This window comes from Centroberyx affinis, unplaced genomic scaffold (assembly GCF_046629955.1).
Source record: "Centroberyx affinis isolate AG114_WGS23_722 - 3 ecotype Tasmania unplaced genomic scaffold, CSIRO-AGI_Caff_v1 ptg002627l_1, whole genome shotgun sequence".
Lineage (NCBI taxonomy): Eukaryota > Metazoa > Chordata > Actinopteri > Beryciformes > Berycidae > Centroberyx > Centroberyx affinis.
In genome coordinates, this window is record NW_027280821.1 from 40,221 (window position 1) to 54,428 (window position 14,208).

The window sequence follows — 14,208 nt, forward strand, 5'->3', positions numbered from 1 at the left end:
TTTTAAAGGGGCATTCCTATTGGTCATTGGAATGATTGACTCATTTATCAGCCAGTAAACACAGGAGTTGATTAAATGGCAATTAACATTACAACTAATTATAGAGCAAGTCATTAAAATGTCTGTGACCTAATCACCCTTTTGTACAAGGTGCAACCTAACCCGCGCACTGTCAAATAACAGACTATCCAATTCACTTTAAACCGCAGCTACACAGCAGCTCCTAACTTTTTTTTTGTCATTGAAATCCACAGTAAGGTTAGAAAAGTCCTGCTTGGTCAAAATTTGAAAAATTAAATTGAAGTGAATTTTCCCATAAATGTACCATGTGACAGAATGTAAAATTATTACAATTCCACATATGGGTTGGACTTTTGAAAATGCAATAACTTAAATTTAACAACTCAAACAAAATGTCATTATAGCAATGTCTTCATTAAGCACCTTTGATCATATAGGAAAATTCCAATTGCTATAACAGGACTCTTTAAAAAAAATAATAATAATAAACACACACTCGCCTCTCAGTCAAATGAAACCAGACTGGACCACAGAGCATCATCTAAACCTGAGCTGCAACACAGACTGTCAGCATCTCTGATAGAGTTTTAATGGTCCTGTAGCAGTCTACCCCTCTACTCTGTGCAAGTGTGTGTGTGTGTGCGTGTGCGTGTATGTGTGTGTGATAGGGATCTTTATGGATGGCCAGGAGAATCAATCCAGTTCCAGCCTCCATGCCCCTGTCTTATCAAGTGGCAGAGTGCTGACCGATGGTCCAGATTTGAGATGATCTACATGCCTTTATGTAAGTGGGACTAATCCATCAAGACTCAGACAACGGATGCTCACTCCATCACTCCAGCGCACACACCTCACACAGAGGTGTTTTTTTTTTAATCCAGCCTAAAAAAAAACTATTTTCCTGTAATGCTGTGGAAGTTTACATATTTTTTTTACACCAAAAGTAGCATCATAAACGGTTTGACTCTCCTCAATATAAACACAGAGCTCAGCGGGTCAGAGCAAGAAGGTTGTGGGTTCAAATCTCTGACTCTAAATTGCCCATGAGTTTGTATATATGCAGTGTGGTATATAGAGATGTATGTATATTTGAGACATGCTTATGATAAAGGGCTATACAAATAAAATTAAAAAAATATATAATTATAAAGATATAAATTAGACCCCAAAATTACACCAAAAAAGTTGGAAAGAGTCGCATTGGTGCAAATTCAGCCTATAAGAAAACTATACCATGCAGTAGACCTAAATAGGGAAGAGGATTAGGGACACATGTGAAAAATGTATTTGAGTTCTGAGATTAATCTCAGACTCCTGAGAATAAAGTCAGAAATTTGAGATTAAAGTCAGAATTGTAAGAATAAATCAGAATCTCACAATTCTGAGTTTAAATTCAGAATTCTGAGTTCTGACTTTATCCTTACATCTCAGAATTCTGAGAACAAAGTCAGAATTTTGTGAATAAAGTCAGAATCCTAAATTTAAACTCAGAATTATGAGATTCTGACTTTAATCTCAAATTCTGACTCTGTTCTCAGAATTGTGGCCCTAATCCTCTTCCACTGCTATATACTATATAATGTTCTCTTCAAAAGAATTCACTTGAAATCTTTAAGATCATTTGTCCTCTGATCAGTATGGATAACTGACACAGGCCTATTCCTATACACAAATCCAAACTATGTTGTTCAAAGTCCATTAAATCATTGTCTTTAAAATGATTCTATTCCTTTATTGAAAGTCCTTTTGACCTTGCCAAACCACCACCTACCCATTAGAAAATGAGCATGGCCTCATTCCCATCCCATCCACCGGTGTCCTGAAGTCTACCCCTCTCCCGTGAGTTTTCAACCCAACTCCTTCCTCCACTCCCTCCTGAAAGCCCACATCCCCCTTCCCTCCGCAATTAATTCACTCATTTATCCTCTGTTCCAGTCAAGGTCAAGGCCTGTGATATCTTAATTAAAGAAGAAAAGGAAGAAGAAGAAAGTTTTCCGTCTTCAAATGAAGCCTCAAATTTGTGAGCTGTTCAATCAGATCATTTAAACTCACTTAACCCCTGATTAATCCCCAACACTCTCCGAGTTGGCGGAGCTCGCCGCTAATGAAATTAAGACCAAAGGAAGCCTCCATAACATATTCCGCACGCATCGCCGGGACAGGTGGGAGACTTGAAACGTATCCGCGGGAAATCACACGGGCGGCGTGAGCCAAAGACATCCGGGATGCGATGGGAAGCTCTCCGGCTCTCTGGAGGCCTCCGTGTGCTACCTGCTCCGCTTCCACCATCCACAACTAAAAGGGAACGGGGAAGTTGTAGCCGTGCATTAAGTTAATCACAACTCACTAAACAGAGATCAGCACAGACGCATTTGTGTTCGGAATTTTATTCATTTCGGCCGAGTACAGCATGTTTTTTGATGAGAGATCCAGAAGTAGTACATTTGAATTAGAACAATTTCAGTGTCTAAATGAGAAAACACAGCTGGCAAATTGATATATTATTTTCTTAACAACTCCTCATTCTCTCTAATCTCAGTCATTACAGTTGTTTGCCGCTTCACTTAAAACGAAGCGTGTCCTTCATGTTGATTGACAGAAGAGATATATTCGCTTATTATATCAACGCGCAAAACACTAACAAATACGCAGCAGCTGTCTGCACAGATCTTAATGTGTCTTTGTATGTGAGTACATTAGTGTACTATATGGCTCGGCCACGTAAATTGGTCCCCAGTCTTCAATCAAAACCGCTGGTTGTGAGCCTGGTAACAGTGTACTTATAGTTGAGGTGCTTCTTAAGGCTTCGTGAGCAGCGATAGGCTGGTTTGGTAGGCTTGAGGTTCTGATTGGCTCGTTGGGAAACGGGATCGCCGCCGCTTCACGCCATCGGGAGCTCATGATAGGCTGCATACTGTCCAGTCACGTAATGGTAAATCTGTAGGAACAAGAAAAAAAAACAAAGGTGTTATGTATATCTTTTTTAATCATCAATATATCCATTTAAAATTATTTTGGTGTAATTACTGTAAACATTACTGTAGACCATGATGGAGATTGGGAGCCTGTAGTGTTTCTCCAAATTCCGACCACATTTCCCATAAACCCTGTTGCTTCCTCCCCCCCCCCCCCCCCTCCCTGAAGAGGATAAACACGCTGGAAGTCATTTTTCCCATCGGCCTTTCACTCCTTCCACCATCTGCCAAATTCCGCTGCTTTACGGCACGGTTTTGTGCCGTAAAGCAATCCAGCAGATTTCCCGCCAAATCCGACCATGGCCTTTTTGTGCCGTAAAGCAATCCAGCAGATTTCCCGCAAAAATCCGACCCGGCGTTTTGTGCCGTAAAGCAATCCAGCAGATTTCCCGCAAAAATCCGACCCGGCCTTTTTGTGCCGTAAAGCAATCCAGCAGATTTCCCGCAAAAATCCGACCCGGCGACGCACAGCGTAAAACGAAGCGTAGAGGCCGTCAATCTTCTCGCTTATGGTCTCGTTTGTTTACGGTAATTATACTTATGTCTCATTAATGTGGGAGTGATGTATTGATGGTGAAATGATACGTGGAACACCTTTAAATTTTTGTGCACAATTCATTGGTTTGGAAAGTGCTAAAAAACGAGTCTAATTCGAACTAAGAGCAACGAAGATCAGAGAAAATAAATGAGACAAGACTGCGACTAATGGCTGCCTCAAACGCCCGTGTTTAGTGAGGTCTTGTCATATTTAAACATCGCCAATGTCAAAAAGTGCTGCTTTTAGTCATAATTGCCTAAATTATGAGACCTGTGCTAAAAGGGCCTCTTTGCACTGTTACACTCTGCAAATGTGTGTGTGTGTGTGAGTACGTGTGTGTCCCTGCCTGCGTGTTTTCAACCATTATTTATTCAGGGAAAGTCAACAGAGCTCCATGCTCTTCTCTAGCAACGCCCTGCTTCACACTGATACAGTTCTACACATGACCATAGTCTTCTGCTGCCGGCCAATGGGAGCTGCCCAGTGCAACCGCGGTCTTGTTGGCAATTCCGGTGCCTTGCTCAATGGCACCTCAGCAGTAGATGTTAAAAAGGAATAGTTCACCCAAAAATGAAAATTCTGTCATCATCTCCTCCCCCTCATGCCAGTTGAAACACAGGTGAAGTTTGTCCATATAACACACAGGGAGGCTGCAGCACAACTCCATAGCAGCCTTCTCCAAAACAACTGAAGTCAGTGGGGACCAGTTCTTCAGAGTTCCAAAAAGACCTACAGTATATTTACACCATCATTTAGTGCAAATCTTAACTACAGCTGATTGATTTGCAATAAATAATGGTGTATAGGTCTTTCTATTCACAGTGTGATTGTTTGGCTGTTTTTGTTTTGGAACTCTAAAGAACAGGTCCCCATTGACTTCAGTTGTTTTGGAGAAGGCTGCTACCAAGTTGTGCTGGCAACCTCCCTGTGTGTTATATGGACTAACACATTTCACCTATGTTTCATTTGGCATGAGGGGGAGTAGATGATAACAAAATTTTCATTTTTGGGTGAACTATTCCTTTAAGCAAGGGGAGAGAGTTCACTTTCTTTCACTTTCCCCATCCATGTTTTGCTAGGGATTTGAACTGGTTACCTTCCAGTCACAAGCCTTTTTCACTAACCTTTCGGCTACTACTACTACTACTACTACTACTACTACTACTACTGTGTGTGTGTGTGTGTGTGTGTGTGTGGATACCCCACCTGCCTCTCGATGTCAGCCAGCAGGCTGCTGGCTCCCAGGCGGAAGAGGTGCGGGCAGAGCCAGTCGTCGCCCAGCTCCTCCTTCATCAGGCTGAGCCACACCAGCGCCTCCTTGGCCGTCCGGATCCCCCCCGCCGGCTTAAAGCCCACCTGAGGGGGGGGGGGGGACACACCTCTGTCAGTGGGACAAAGGCTTCATACACACACACACACACACACTCCCCTCATTATATCGTTACTGTCACGCCACTTCGAGGGACTAAGCGTCATCTAATTGCCCTGTAAGAAACCAATTGGGTAACCGTGTTATTTAGCTGTCATAATTGACATTTGTCCCATCCTGGAATTGAGCGGAATTCAAATTCGGTGGCCTTTAAAATCCTATGGCTGGGTACTTGAATGGAGCCAATGAATCGGAAAAATCAAAGAAGAAGAAGGAAGAAAAGAGAACAAGAACAAAGCGACGGTTCCATACAGTTGATCTACAGCGTATGGAACCGTCTCTCCTCATTAACCAGGAAATATTCAGCTCCTACAGAAAAGCGTGAGTCAGTACCGCACCTTGTGGCCCGTACACAGGAAGTAGTCGCGGATGGCCCTCACCATCACTATGGCAACGGGGTAAGTAGCGTTGACAGCCTCCTTCCCCGTGGACGTCTTGATGAAGTCCGACCCTGTCAGGTTTTCAAAAAAAAAAAAGGTGACATCCAGCTCTCAACACGGTCTCCACACAGAGCGGGGAGCGTGTAATAAGGTCCGGCGGACATTTTCGCGCCGCGGTTTATCGTTCTATCTGTCGATATGCTTCCTATTCAGCCGCCGCGCATTCAAACCCGGGGCGCGGGGGGAAGATTCGACGCGAGATGAGCTGCCAAAATAGGGGGGGGGGGGGAGTCTCTGGTCTGAGAGTTCTGGAACGGACGGACATGGCATTACTCTGCGAGTCTGGTCCCGGCCAGACAAGAACATATGCTGCTGCTGATGGCTAACAGAGGGCGGCTGCCTGCTCATCAATAAAAACCTTCATTTTTCCTTCCCCTTCCTTCAGAGGCAATTATGTTTTATCAGCTTTCCTGATAAAAATAGAAGATGAAATGACGCTCTTTTAATAGATTAACCACAAACTGTGGACTGGTAGGGGGGAAAAAAAAAAAAAATCACCCCTTCTGCCTCCCTGGTGTATAATGACTGTTCATTACTGAACAGAACAAGATGAACATTTTCCAGTTCATTAAAGACATGTTCTATGTATTTTTCCAGTCAGGTCTTTTTTCCACTCTCGCTCCCCCTCTTCCTCAAACTGGCATAATCCTTAAGATTCGTTATGGGGAGTCTTAATTACCAGATAATGGATAACGGTTATTAAACGCGGGTGGCGGTAATGAAGCTCTATTCATTTGCGTGGGCAGGGGGATACTGCCGGGGAACAGCGGAGTAAAATAGCCTGCATCGGAGATTAATAGGTGAAATTATCATTCAATTTCAGGAATCTCATACGCAATTCATAGGAACAAGGAGAGATTAAGGAGCGAGTGTGGCGACAAAAGCAATGCATTTTAATAATGATCTCTATCAGAGCCCCTGACAATTTGGTTCTGTAATCGGCTTATTACGTGATGGCTAGTTAAGCGTACAGTGTATGTGTGTGTGTGTGTGTGTGTGTGAGAGAGGGAGAGTTCCTCCTCATCAGGTTAGCCTCTTAAAACGGCGAGAGAGAAAGAAAACTGAGCAACAGCGCCACAAGCTGGAGAACACCGGGAACTACTACTGTTCAGTGTGGTAAGTAAACACTACTAGACTAGGAAAGTGGATTTCGACTTGAATCCCAGTCCCAAATCTACAGGCTTTATCGAACGTGTTGGGTTTAAAAATGACAATCTGATCAATAATCGGTAATGCTGGATCGGTCCAGGCCACAGGGAGTTGCTGGGAGACTGACCGGCCATCATGGACACCAGGCTGGCTTTGTAGACGTTGGTGAAGGTCCCCAGCTCTCCGATGGCCAGGATGGTCTTCATGTGGGCGTCGCCGCAGGCCTCTCGGAACTGACGGATCTCATCGTACATGGCTGCAGAGGGGAGGCACGGAACACGCACTTATGTAACTTTAACAACAGTAGCCGTCTCTCCGTCTGTCAGATTTGAAAGAGCGAACGAATCTACATACACACTTACAGCCAAGACACCTCACTGGCCGTTTCCATCGAACTTTAAATGAATGAAACGGTGCAAAAAACAATAAATAAAAAGCGAATTAAGTGTGTTTCCATTAGCTGGGTTGAAGTGAATAAATAGGGTTCTTGAATGTAAAAAAAAAAAAAACAACCAGAAAAATGGAAAGAATCTTTCAAAATTTGATTAGTGTTGATTAGTATTGGGCAAGTTATCGTTCTTTAGTGTCAGCTGCACGATTATGACAAAATGATAATCCTAATTATTTTGATAAATATTTTGATCACGGTTATGAATCATGATTATTTGTCTCGGTTTCCAGAAACAAAATTGTTTTATTGCACTTTTGCAACATTTCCACTTTTTTTCTGTGCAGTATTTCTCAAAGTAGCAGCAGCTAGAAGTTAGTTTTCACCCTTACTGCCTTACTCTTACTGTGGACCTTATTTGCAAAAAGAATGAATTATAATTACTACTTTATTACTTTGGGGCGCAGCTACAATCCTGTGGCAAACTTTAATTGTAATCGTTTGTCGTCATCTGGTTTAAAAGCGAAGTATCTCCAAATGACAGACAATACCCACTGAGCAGTTTTACGTTGATTAGACGTTTAAAACACGTCTAAATGGCCCATAGCCGTCTAACTAAATTAAGTTTAAATGAGGTTGAATAGTGAAAGTTTATTAGATGTCTATACATAGACAAAATTATCCTGGACTATATGAGAGCTACACATAGACGCAATGTTGAAATGACTTCTTGTGCTCAGATAAATTATCTTGTAGGCTAGTCTACAGGACTTCTCTGGTGCATATTTTTGGTATTTACAGATGTTTATTCATTGTAATAATGTATTTACTGCTTGGTCTAAAATAGGTCTATACATAGCCGTAATGATCCTGGGCTATATGAGAGCTAAAGCATAGACACGTCTTTTGCTCAGTGGGATAAACCCCCCAAACTTTTTCCTAAAAGTGGATTTTCGGGATTTTCCTTTCCAACACTGCTGCACATTCTATTAAACTTTGCTGGTTGCTGAGGATTCTCTGCCTGCTGCTCCGTCTTGACTTTTGTGTTGGATGCATGGATGCATGTTGCACATTAAAAGCTGTGATTGGTCAAGCGTTACTTCTCTCTACTATTAACTACCACATAAAAAAGCAAAAATTCCCTCCCCAAAAAAACAAAATAAAAACATAAATAGCTATAGCCCAAGCTGTTTTAGATACTACCTATGGAGACAACCACCTCGTGTCTTCCCGGTCGTATAAACCCCGGCCTACCTTCCCACTGCCCCGTGAGGGCGAGCGTCCTGTTGATGACGATGTCGATCTCGGCGGCGCCGTCGGCCACCGCCGCGCGCACTTCCTCCAGACGCGTCTTCAGCGGCGTCTGGCCCGCCGGGAAACCCGTGGCCACTGAGGGGGGGGGAGAGGAGGCCGGCGAGGGATGAGAGAAAACAACACGCCGTCGACAACAGTCTTGACCGATTTATTTTTGAATAAGCTTGGGGAGCAGTGGGGCCGTCGTAGTGTTTGATTTGGTGAAAGGTGGATTTACCCGAGGCGACAGGAAGACCGGAATTGGCGGCTTTCAGTGATTTGACGGCGTCCGCCACGCGGGACGGGTAGACACACACCGCAGCGGTGGTCACTCCTGGCAGACGGGACAAGACACAGCAGAGAGTGAGAAACCCACCCCGTGTGAAAAAGCGGTGTGTGTCGCCCCCTTCTGGTTGAATTCAGCACTGAATAGAAGGCCTGACACCCTATTATGCCTCAATCTAGGCCAGTGATTCTCAACCTTTTTCACCTCAAGGACCCCTCATTCAGTCCACATTAGGGTCACGGACCCCCGTTTGATGAGATTTTGTGTCTCTGACCCAGAATATTTTTATTGTTAAATATGATTTTGTCCAGAATTCCATGATTATCTGTATTGTAGGTAGAGAGATAACAGTGAAACTATGATCAAAACAGTTATTTCTACAGTTGTTTAACAATTCATCAATTTGCTGGGGACCCCCTGGAACCCCCTAAAGGACCCCTGGTGGTCCCCGGACCCCACGTTGAGAACCACTGGTCTAGGCTGAAGAGCAAAGGTGATTAGGCCTGTGTTTGGCTGGCAAAATCAGAATCATCACTTCTATATCAATCTATATATATCAATCTATATATCAACCTGTCAATTTCAATGCATTCCAGGAGTTATTTTGTGATGGATTTTTTTTTGGTGTATCCACTTTCCCTCAACCTGCCTTCTCTGCTTCCACTTGAGTTTAGTGATTTCCGTTGTTTCCCAGAATGCCTTTCAACAAGCCTGGAGTCTCGCCCCCTTACTTTATCGTGTTGGCTTTTATTTATTCTTTGTTTCATTATCTGTAAATCACTTTGTAACTCCATTTTGCTCTTTGGTTTGGTGTTGTTGTTTCAATGGAGAAAAAAAAGGAGTACTAGTCACTCTTTTACAAAAAGAAATGTAAATCTCTCTCTTTGAATTTCATAAATATCAGAGGTGTCTTGAGGCACAAGTCTCAAGTCAACTCCCAAGTCCAAATGTAGAGAAGTCAGAGCAGAGCGGAGTCCAGTATCAATCTTAAAGAAAAATTTTGGTAACACTTTCTATGAAGCCAGTGTCTATACTACATTATAATCATACTTAAAACACATTATAATGCCATAATAATGCATTATAAGTATAGTTATAATCATGCATAGACAGTTATTATGTTTTATAACATTATAAACACATTACTTACAATCTGTTATAAAGCTTTTTCATTACCACTTAAATGAAAAAGCTTTATAACAGATTATGAGTAATGTTATAAAACATTATAACTGTCTATGCATGATTATAACTATACTTATAATGCATTATGATGGCATTATAGTGTGTTATTAGTATGATTATCATGAGTTTGATTTCTATAATCAGTTTCAACTTCAGTAACCCTAACCCACTAACCCTAACCCAGAAAACAGAATTTAAATTTAGTCAAATCTCATCACTTTCAATCTGAGTCATTTCCACAAACACAAGATCTCAAGTCAAGACTTTAGAAACCTTTTCAAGTCATCAGAGTACAAGTCAGAGTCAAGTCCCAAGTCACCAGAACCCAAGTCAAGTCAAGTCTCAAGCACTTCAAACTGTGACTCCAGGTCCAGGTCATGTGACTGGAGTTCCTGTCTCCAGTTTGTTCCTGGTACCTTTGTTGTGCATGTCCATGCTCTTGAGCAGGTCGTGTCGGACGGGCTGGATGGCTTTCAGACACAGCCGGTGGACGTTGGACGGCGTATCGTCTCCGGCGAGAGTCGTCAGGTCGATGCACGTGACTGCCTTTAGCAGCCAAGCGGCCTGGAGGGAGGGAGGGAGAGAGAGAGAGAGAGAGAGAGAGAGAGAGAGAGGACGTAAGGTGATGTGACTGCAAACACATCGGGGCAAGCGGTAAATCCTCGAGTTCCTCGTTTTCTAAATTTTGTCTCCGTCTTTGTTGCTCAGCGCTCAGAGATCACCTGTCAATCAAACAGTGTGGGCGGGGCTTGTTGAGTGTCTGTAGGTGGCGCTCTTTTCTTTGCCTGTTCAGACATGGTGGCTATCGCTGCTCATACTTAACTACCCAGTTCTTCTTCTGTTTATTCCAAACAAACCGGAAACGTAAAAACGCATCACTTCCTGTGCGACAGAGGATTTTTTTTCCCAGGAAAGAGCCACAAGACACCAGCAAATATAAAACCTTTCATGAACTGGCTATAGCCTGAATCAATATTGTGTTATGTGTGTCATATTACATGTCGGCAATATCCATTATCATACAATACATAGGAATTATATATATATACAATAAATAGGAATTGACATGTTTTCTACAGCACTTCTGAACAGCAGCTCTATGCATTTTTTTGGAGCATCCAAAATGAAAAATAAAATATATTCCTTTTGTACGCCTCAGTGGAAAGGATGTTTTTTCTCCTATTACTCAGCAGTGTGACCTACTTCACACTGAAGCTGCATAATGTGTCATGTCCCGGTATATGTATTCTTAAGACCATACAGCCAACCCACCTGCCACTGTTTCTTGGCCAGCTTGCGTCCTTGGACTTGCTGCGCTCTCTTCAGGACGGCCTGGGTGTTCACTCTCACCTTGGACACCCTCTCCAGGTCTGACAGAGACAACCAGGGGAGGTTAGAGGAGGGAGAGACAGCAGCTTTCACTTTGCGTCTGCCGCGGCTCGACTTCAACGACCTTTTACATCAAGAAGACAAATGGCTCTGCTGTGCTGTGTGGGCCAATACGGGTTTTTGAAGCCCGATACTGGCATTTTTTTTTTAACTGAAGCAGCCAATAGCTGCTATTTTGAGCCCATATTCAATATATTTGACAATTTTTTATGTCACAAAAAATCCATGTTTTCAGTCACCCGAAACCCGAGAAAGCCATTACTGAACCATTATTGATCAATTGAATGAATAGAATGTGTAAAAAAAACAAAAAAACGAATGAAAAATGGCCATGTCAGTGTCTGATTCTAATGTGTATATAATGTATATAATGTGTAACAACTCATGTATATAATGTAACCTGTTACACCAACAACTCCATATTTATTCCAGCATTTTTGTACTCTGCACCACTGCACTATTGTCCTAGTGTTGTTTACATATACATATATATACCTTTTTATATATATGCATATTTGTACATAGTAGTTAAATGTTTAGGTCTACCTCTGTTCATCTTGTTGTCCTTGTTTTTAGCTGTATATTTATTCTGTGTAAGTACATTGAGAGCAACGAAAAACCAAATTCCTTGTATGTGTACATGCTTGGCCAATAAAGCTGATTCTGATTCTGAAGTAAAGGAAGGACAAGTGTGTGGAAGTCAAAATAGCTGCCGACTTGTCTCGACAATCTAGGTCTTCATCAAGGCACGTCAAAATGGTTTATAGGCTTTTTTCTATCCTCCTTATGCAGGAAAGGCCCAGCCTTATCACACACTCTTTCGGGTACAGTGCCTTTCTTTTCCACCTTGTTTTTTTTAACCTTTTAAATCACTGCATTCCTGGTTTTTCATAAATGCGTAGTACAGTAGATTGAGACTGAAAAAACATGAAAATAGCAGTATACTACCATTGTTTACTGCTTAACACACTGCATGTTCAGCTGGTGCTACTGTAGTGATGCTTTGCTGATGGACAGTTGGGTTACTAGCAATCACATGACCGGGGTTGTCATGAGAACTGAATTAGACAGTCATGCAGTCACAGCATGACAGCATGCTACAGCATGGTACACTACATTATGATATACAGTGGGGGAAAAGCATGGAAAATTTGTGATAAAGACTGTATCAATAACAAGTTTAAGGAAGTGTCTTTCAAGATATTGCATAGAATTTATCCGGTTAAACATGTGTTGGAAAGATTCAAACTGGATATTGATTATAAGTGTGATTTTTGTGGACTAGAAAAAGAGAGTATTTCCCATCTATTTTTTCACTGTATATATATACAAGAATGTTCTGGATTGAGGTGACCAACTTTCTAAAAAAGAAACTTAAGATGAATGTTGAAATAGATATGTTTGATGTAATGCTATATTTAAGTCAAGATAAGATTGGAAATAACATGCTGTATATCATACAACTATTTATTATTTTTGGAAAATTCCATATTCGTAAGAAAAAATGGTCAGGAACCAAGCCAGCTTTCCTGCACTTTATTAATGAATTTAAACAATATAGCACCATTTTATCTAATGTTAAAAACAAAAAGCTATTAAGACCTTAAAGTTATAAAGCAAATATAATATGCTGCATATAACATTAACTCTGGCATTGTAAAATGTAAAATGTGTTTTTTGTTTATTATTATTATTATTTTTATCTTTGTCTCTATTGTCTATGTATCTGTTTGTACCTTTGTATATGAACTTGTGTACAATAAAGAAAGTGAAAAAAAAAAATGGTACACTACATTACAATATATTACAGTATGGTACAGTATGTTACAATATGCTACAGTACGGTCAGGGGCACCAACATGGCCAACTCCAGTAGAAATGCTGTTACTTTTATGAAATTTATTCAAGTGAAATTACTGGTGTAAAATTCGACTCAAGCAAAGTAAAAAGTAGCTAGCTCATTTAAAAAGTAGCTACTCAACCTACACAATGACAGTATGTTACAGTGTTGTTACAGCATGCTACAGTATGTTACAGTGTGTTACAGTGTGTTAATATCCAACAGCTGAGGTCAGTTACCTGGCTAATGTTACTTATTAAACTGACAGGAAGAACAAGAAGCGACATTGCAGAGTAAATTCACTGTACTTTGCTCTTCCACTGGACTGTTCTGCCTTCAGTTCATTTTACATAAAACACTGGAGTGCGAAGATAGGTGCACATAACGTTACATAATTATTAGCTAATCTTGGTCAGGAGACAGTGTAAAGTAAAGCAACAAGGGAATATCCCAGAAGACCACACGTGTTTGGTTACGAACTGACATTAGTAAGCTATACATTTTAAGGAAGGAAGAGCTCAATGTTAATATTACTCAAGAAGAACATTTATCTTACCGAGCTTCATTCCCGGGTTCCTGGCAGACATGTTGAAGCACAGACTGTATTATTGTCCAGATATTCACATAAACTAAACTAGCCACCGCAGCTAGCTGACCTGACAGTTCACACACCGCTTCCTGACTGCAACAAAGATCCTTGGTGTTAAGGAAGAGGAATCACTCCGCAGTAAAAAACTGGCCGAGCTTCCGGTCTGCAAAAGTGGGCGTTAAAGGATAACGCTAGTGTTTTTTAATGCATTTCTTACCGTAAACAAATCCTATGAAAATAACAAAATCAGCAATGAATTTGTTTTGCAAACAAGTCTCGTCCATGTAGCCGGTGCCCAATGAAGCCATGTCCCAGCAGCCATAGAACTCCATTGTAATAAAAAAAACTATTAAAAACATGTCACAGAGCCATGCCACAACTTAATGAGCTGACTGTAAACACGTTTGATGTGATTTGGTAATAACTACAATAGCCTGACTTTTCATGGTAACAGTTATCGATTTTTAAAATGGAAACTATGTCTTTGTGAGCTGTATTTAAATTTGTTTAGCTTACAATTGGAGCCAATGACTTCCGGTTTGACAGCTAAAAAGAGAACGTGGGAAGTCAGAGAGTAACGGGAGTAGAGCAAACGTATTGTTGATTTTGTTATTTTCATGGGATTTCTTGAAGAAATGCATTATAAAACACCAGCGTTATCCTTTAACCCTCAGCATGCATAGCCG

General features: G+C 41.4%; 1 protein-coding gene across 2 annotated transcripts; it reads right to left on the minus strand.

Moving 5' to 3' along the window:
* Nucleotides 1-2,399: 2,399 nt before the first annotated feature.
* Nucleotides 2,400-13,611, minus strand: dera (deoxyribose-phosphate aldolase (putative)). 2 transcript variants are annotated; one of them, XM_071534799.1, is made up of 9 exons: nucleotides 13,490-13,611; nucleotides 10,977-11,074; nucleotides 10,121-10,268; nucleotides 8,472-8,567; nucleotides 8,195-8,329; nucleotides 6,680-6,808; nucleotides 5,302-5,414; nucleotides 4,741-4,890; nucleotides 2,400-2,959 (listed from the first exon to the last, which is right to left on the minus strand). In XM_071534799.1, exons 1-9 carry the CDS (start codon nucleotides 13,518-13,520, stop codon nucleotides 2,903-2,905), a joined length of 957 nt encoding a protein of 318 aa, XP_071390900.1. In that variant the 5' UTR covers nucleotides 13,521-13,611; the 3' UTR covers nucleotides 2,400-2,902. The 2 variants fall into 2 exon arrangements, with proteins under 2 accessions (XP_071390900.1, XP_071390901.1); XM_071534800.1 differs by lacking the exon at nucleotides 6,680-6,808.
* Nucleotides 13,612-14,208: the final 597 nt, after the last annotated feature.

What these genes read in the sequence shown, in the direction of transcription:
- dera (XM_071534799.1), bottom strand. Translation starts at nt 13,520, where the DNA reads ATGTCTGCCAGGAACCCGGGAATGAAGCTCG. An exon ending in CGGTCTTCCTGTCGCCTCGG is followed by an intron (nt 8,330 to 8,471) that starts GTAAATCCACCT and finishes CCCCCCCCTCAG; the next exon opens with TGGCCACGGGTTTCCCGGCG. An exon ending in CCTGGTGTCCATGATGGCCG is followed by an intron (nt 5,415 to 6,679) that starts GTCAGTCTCCCA and finishes AAAACCTGACAG; the next exon opens with GGTCGGACTTCATCAAGACG.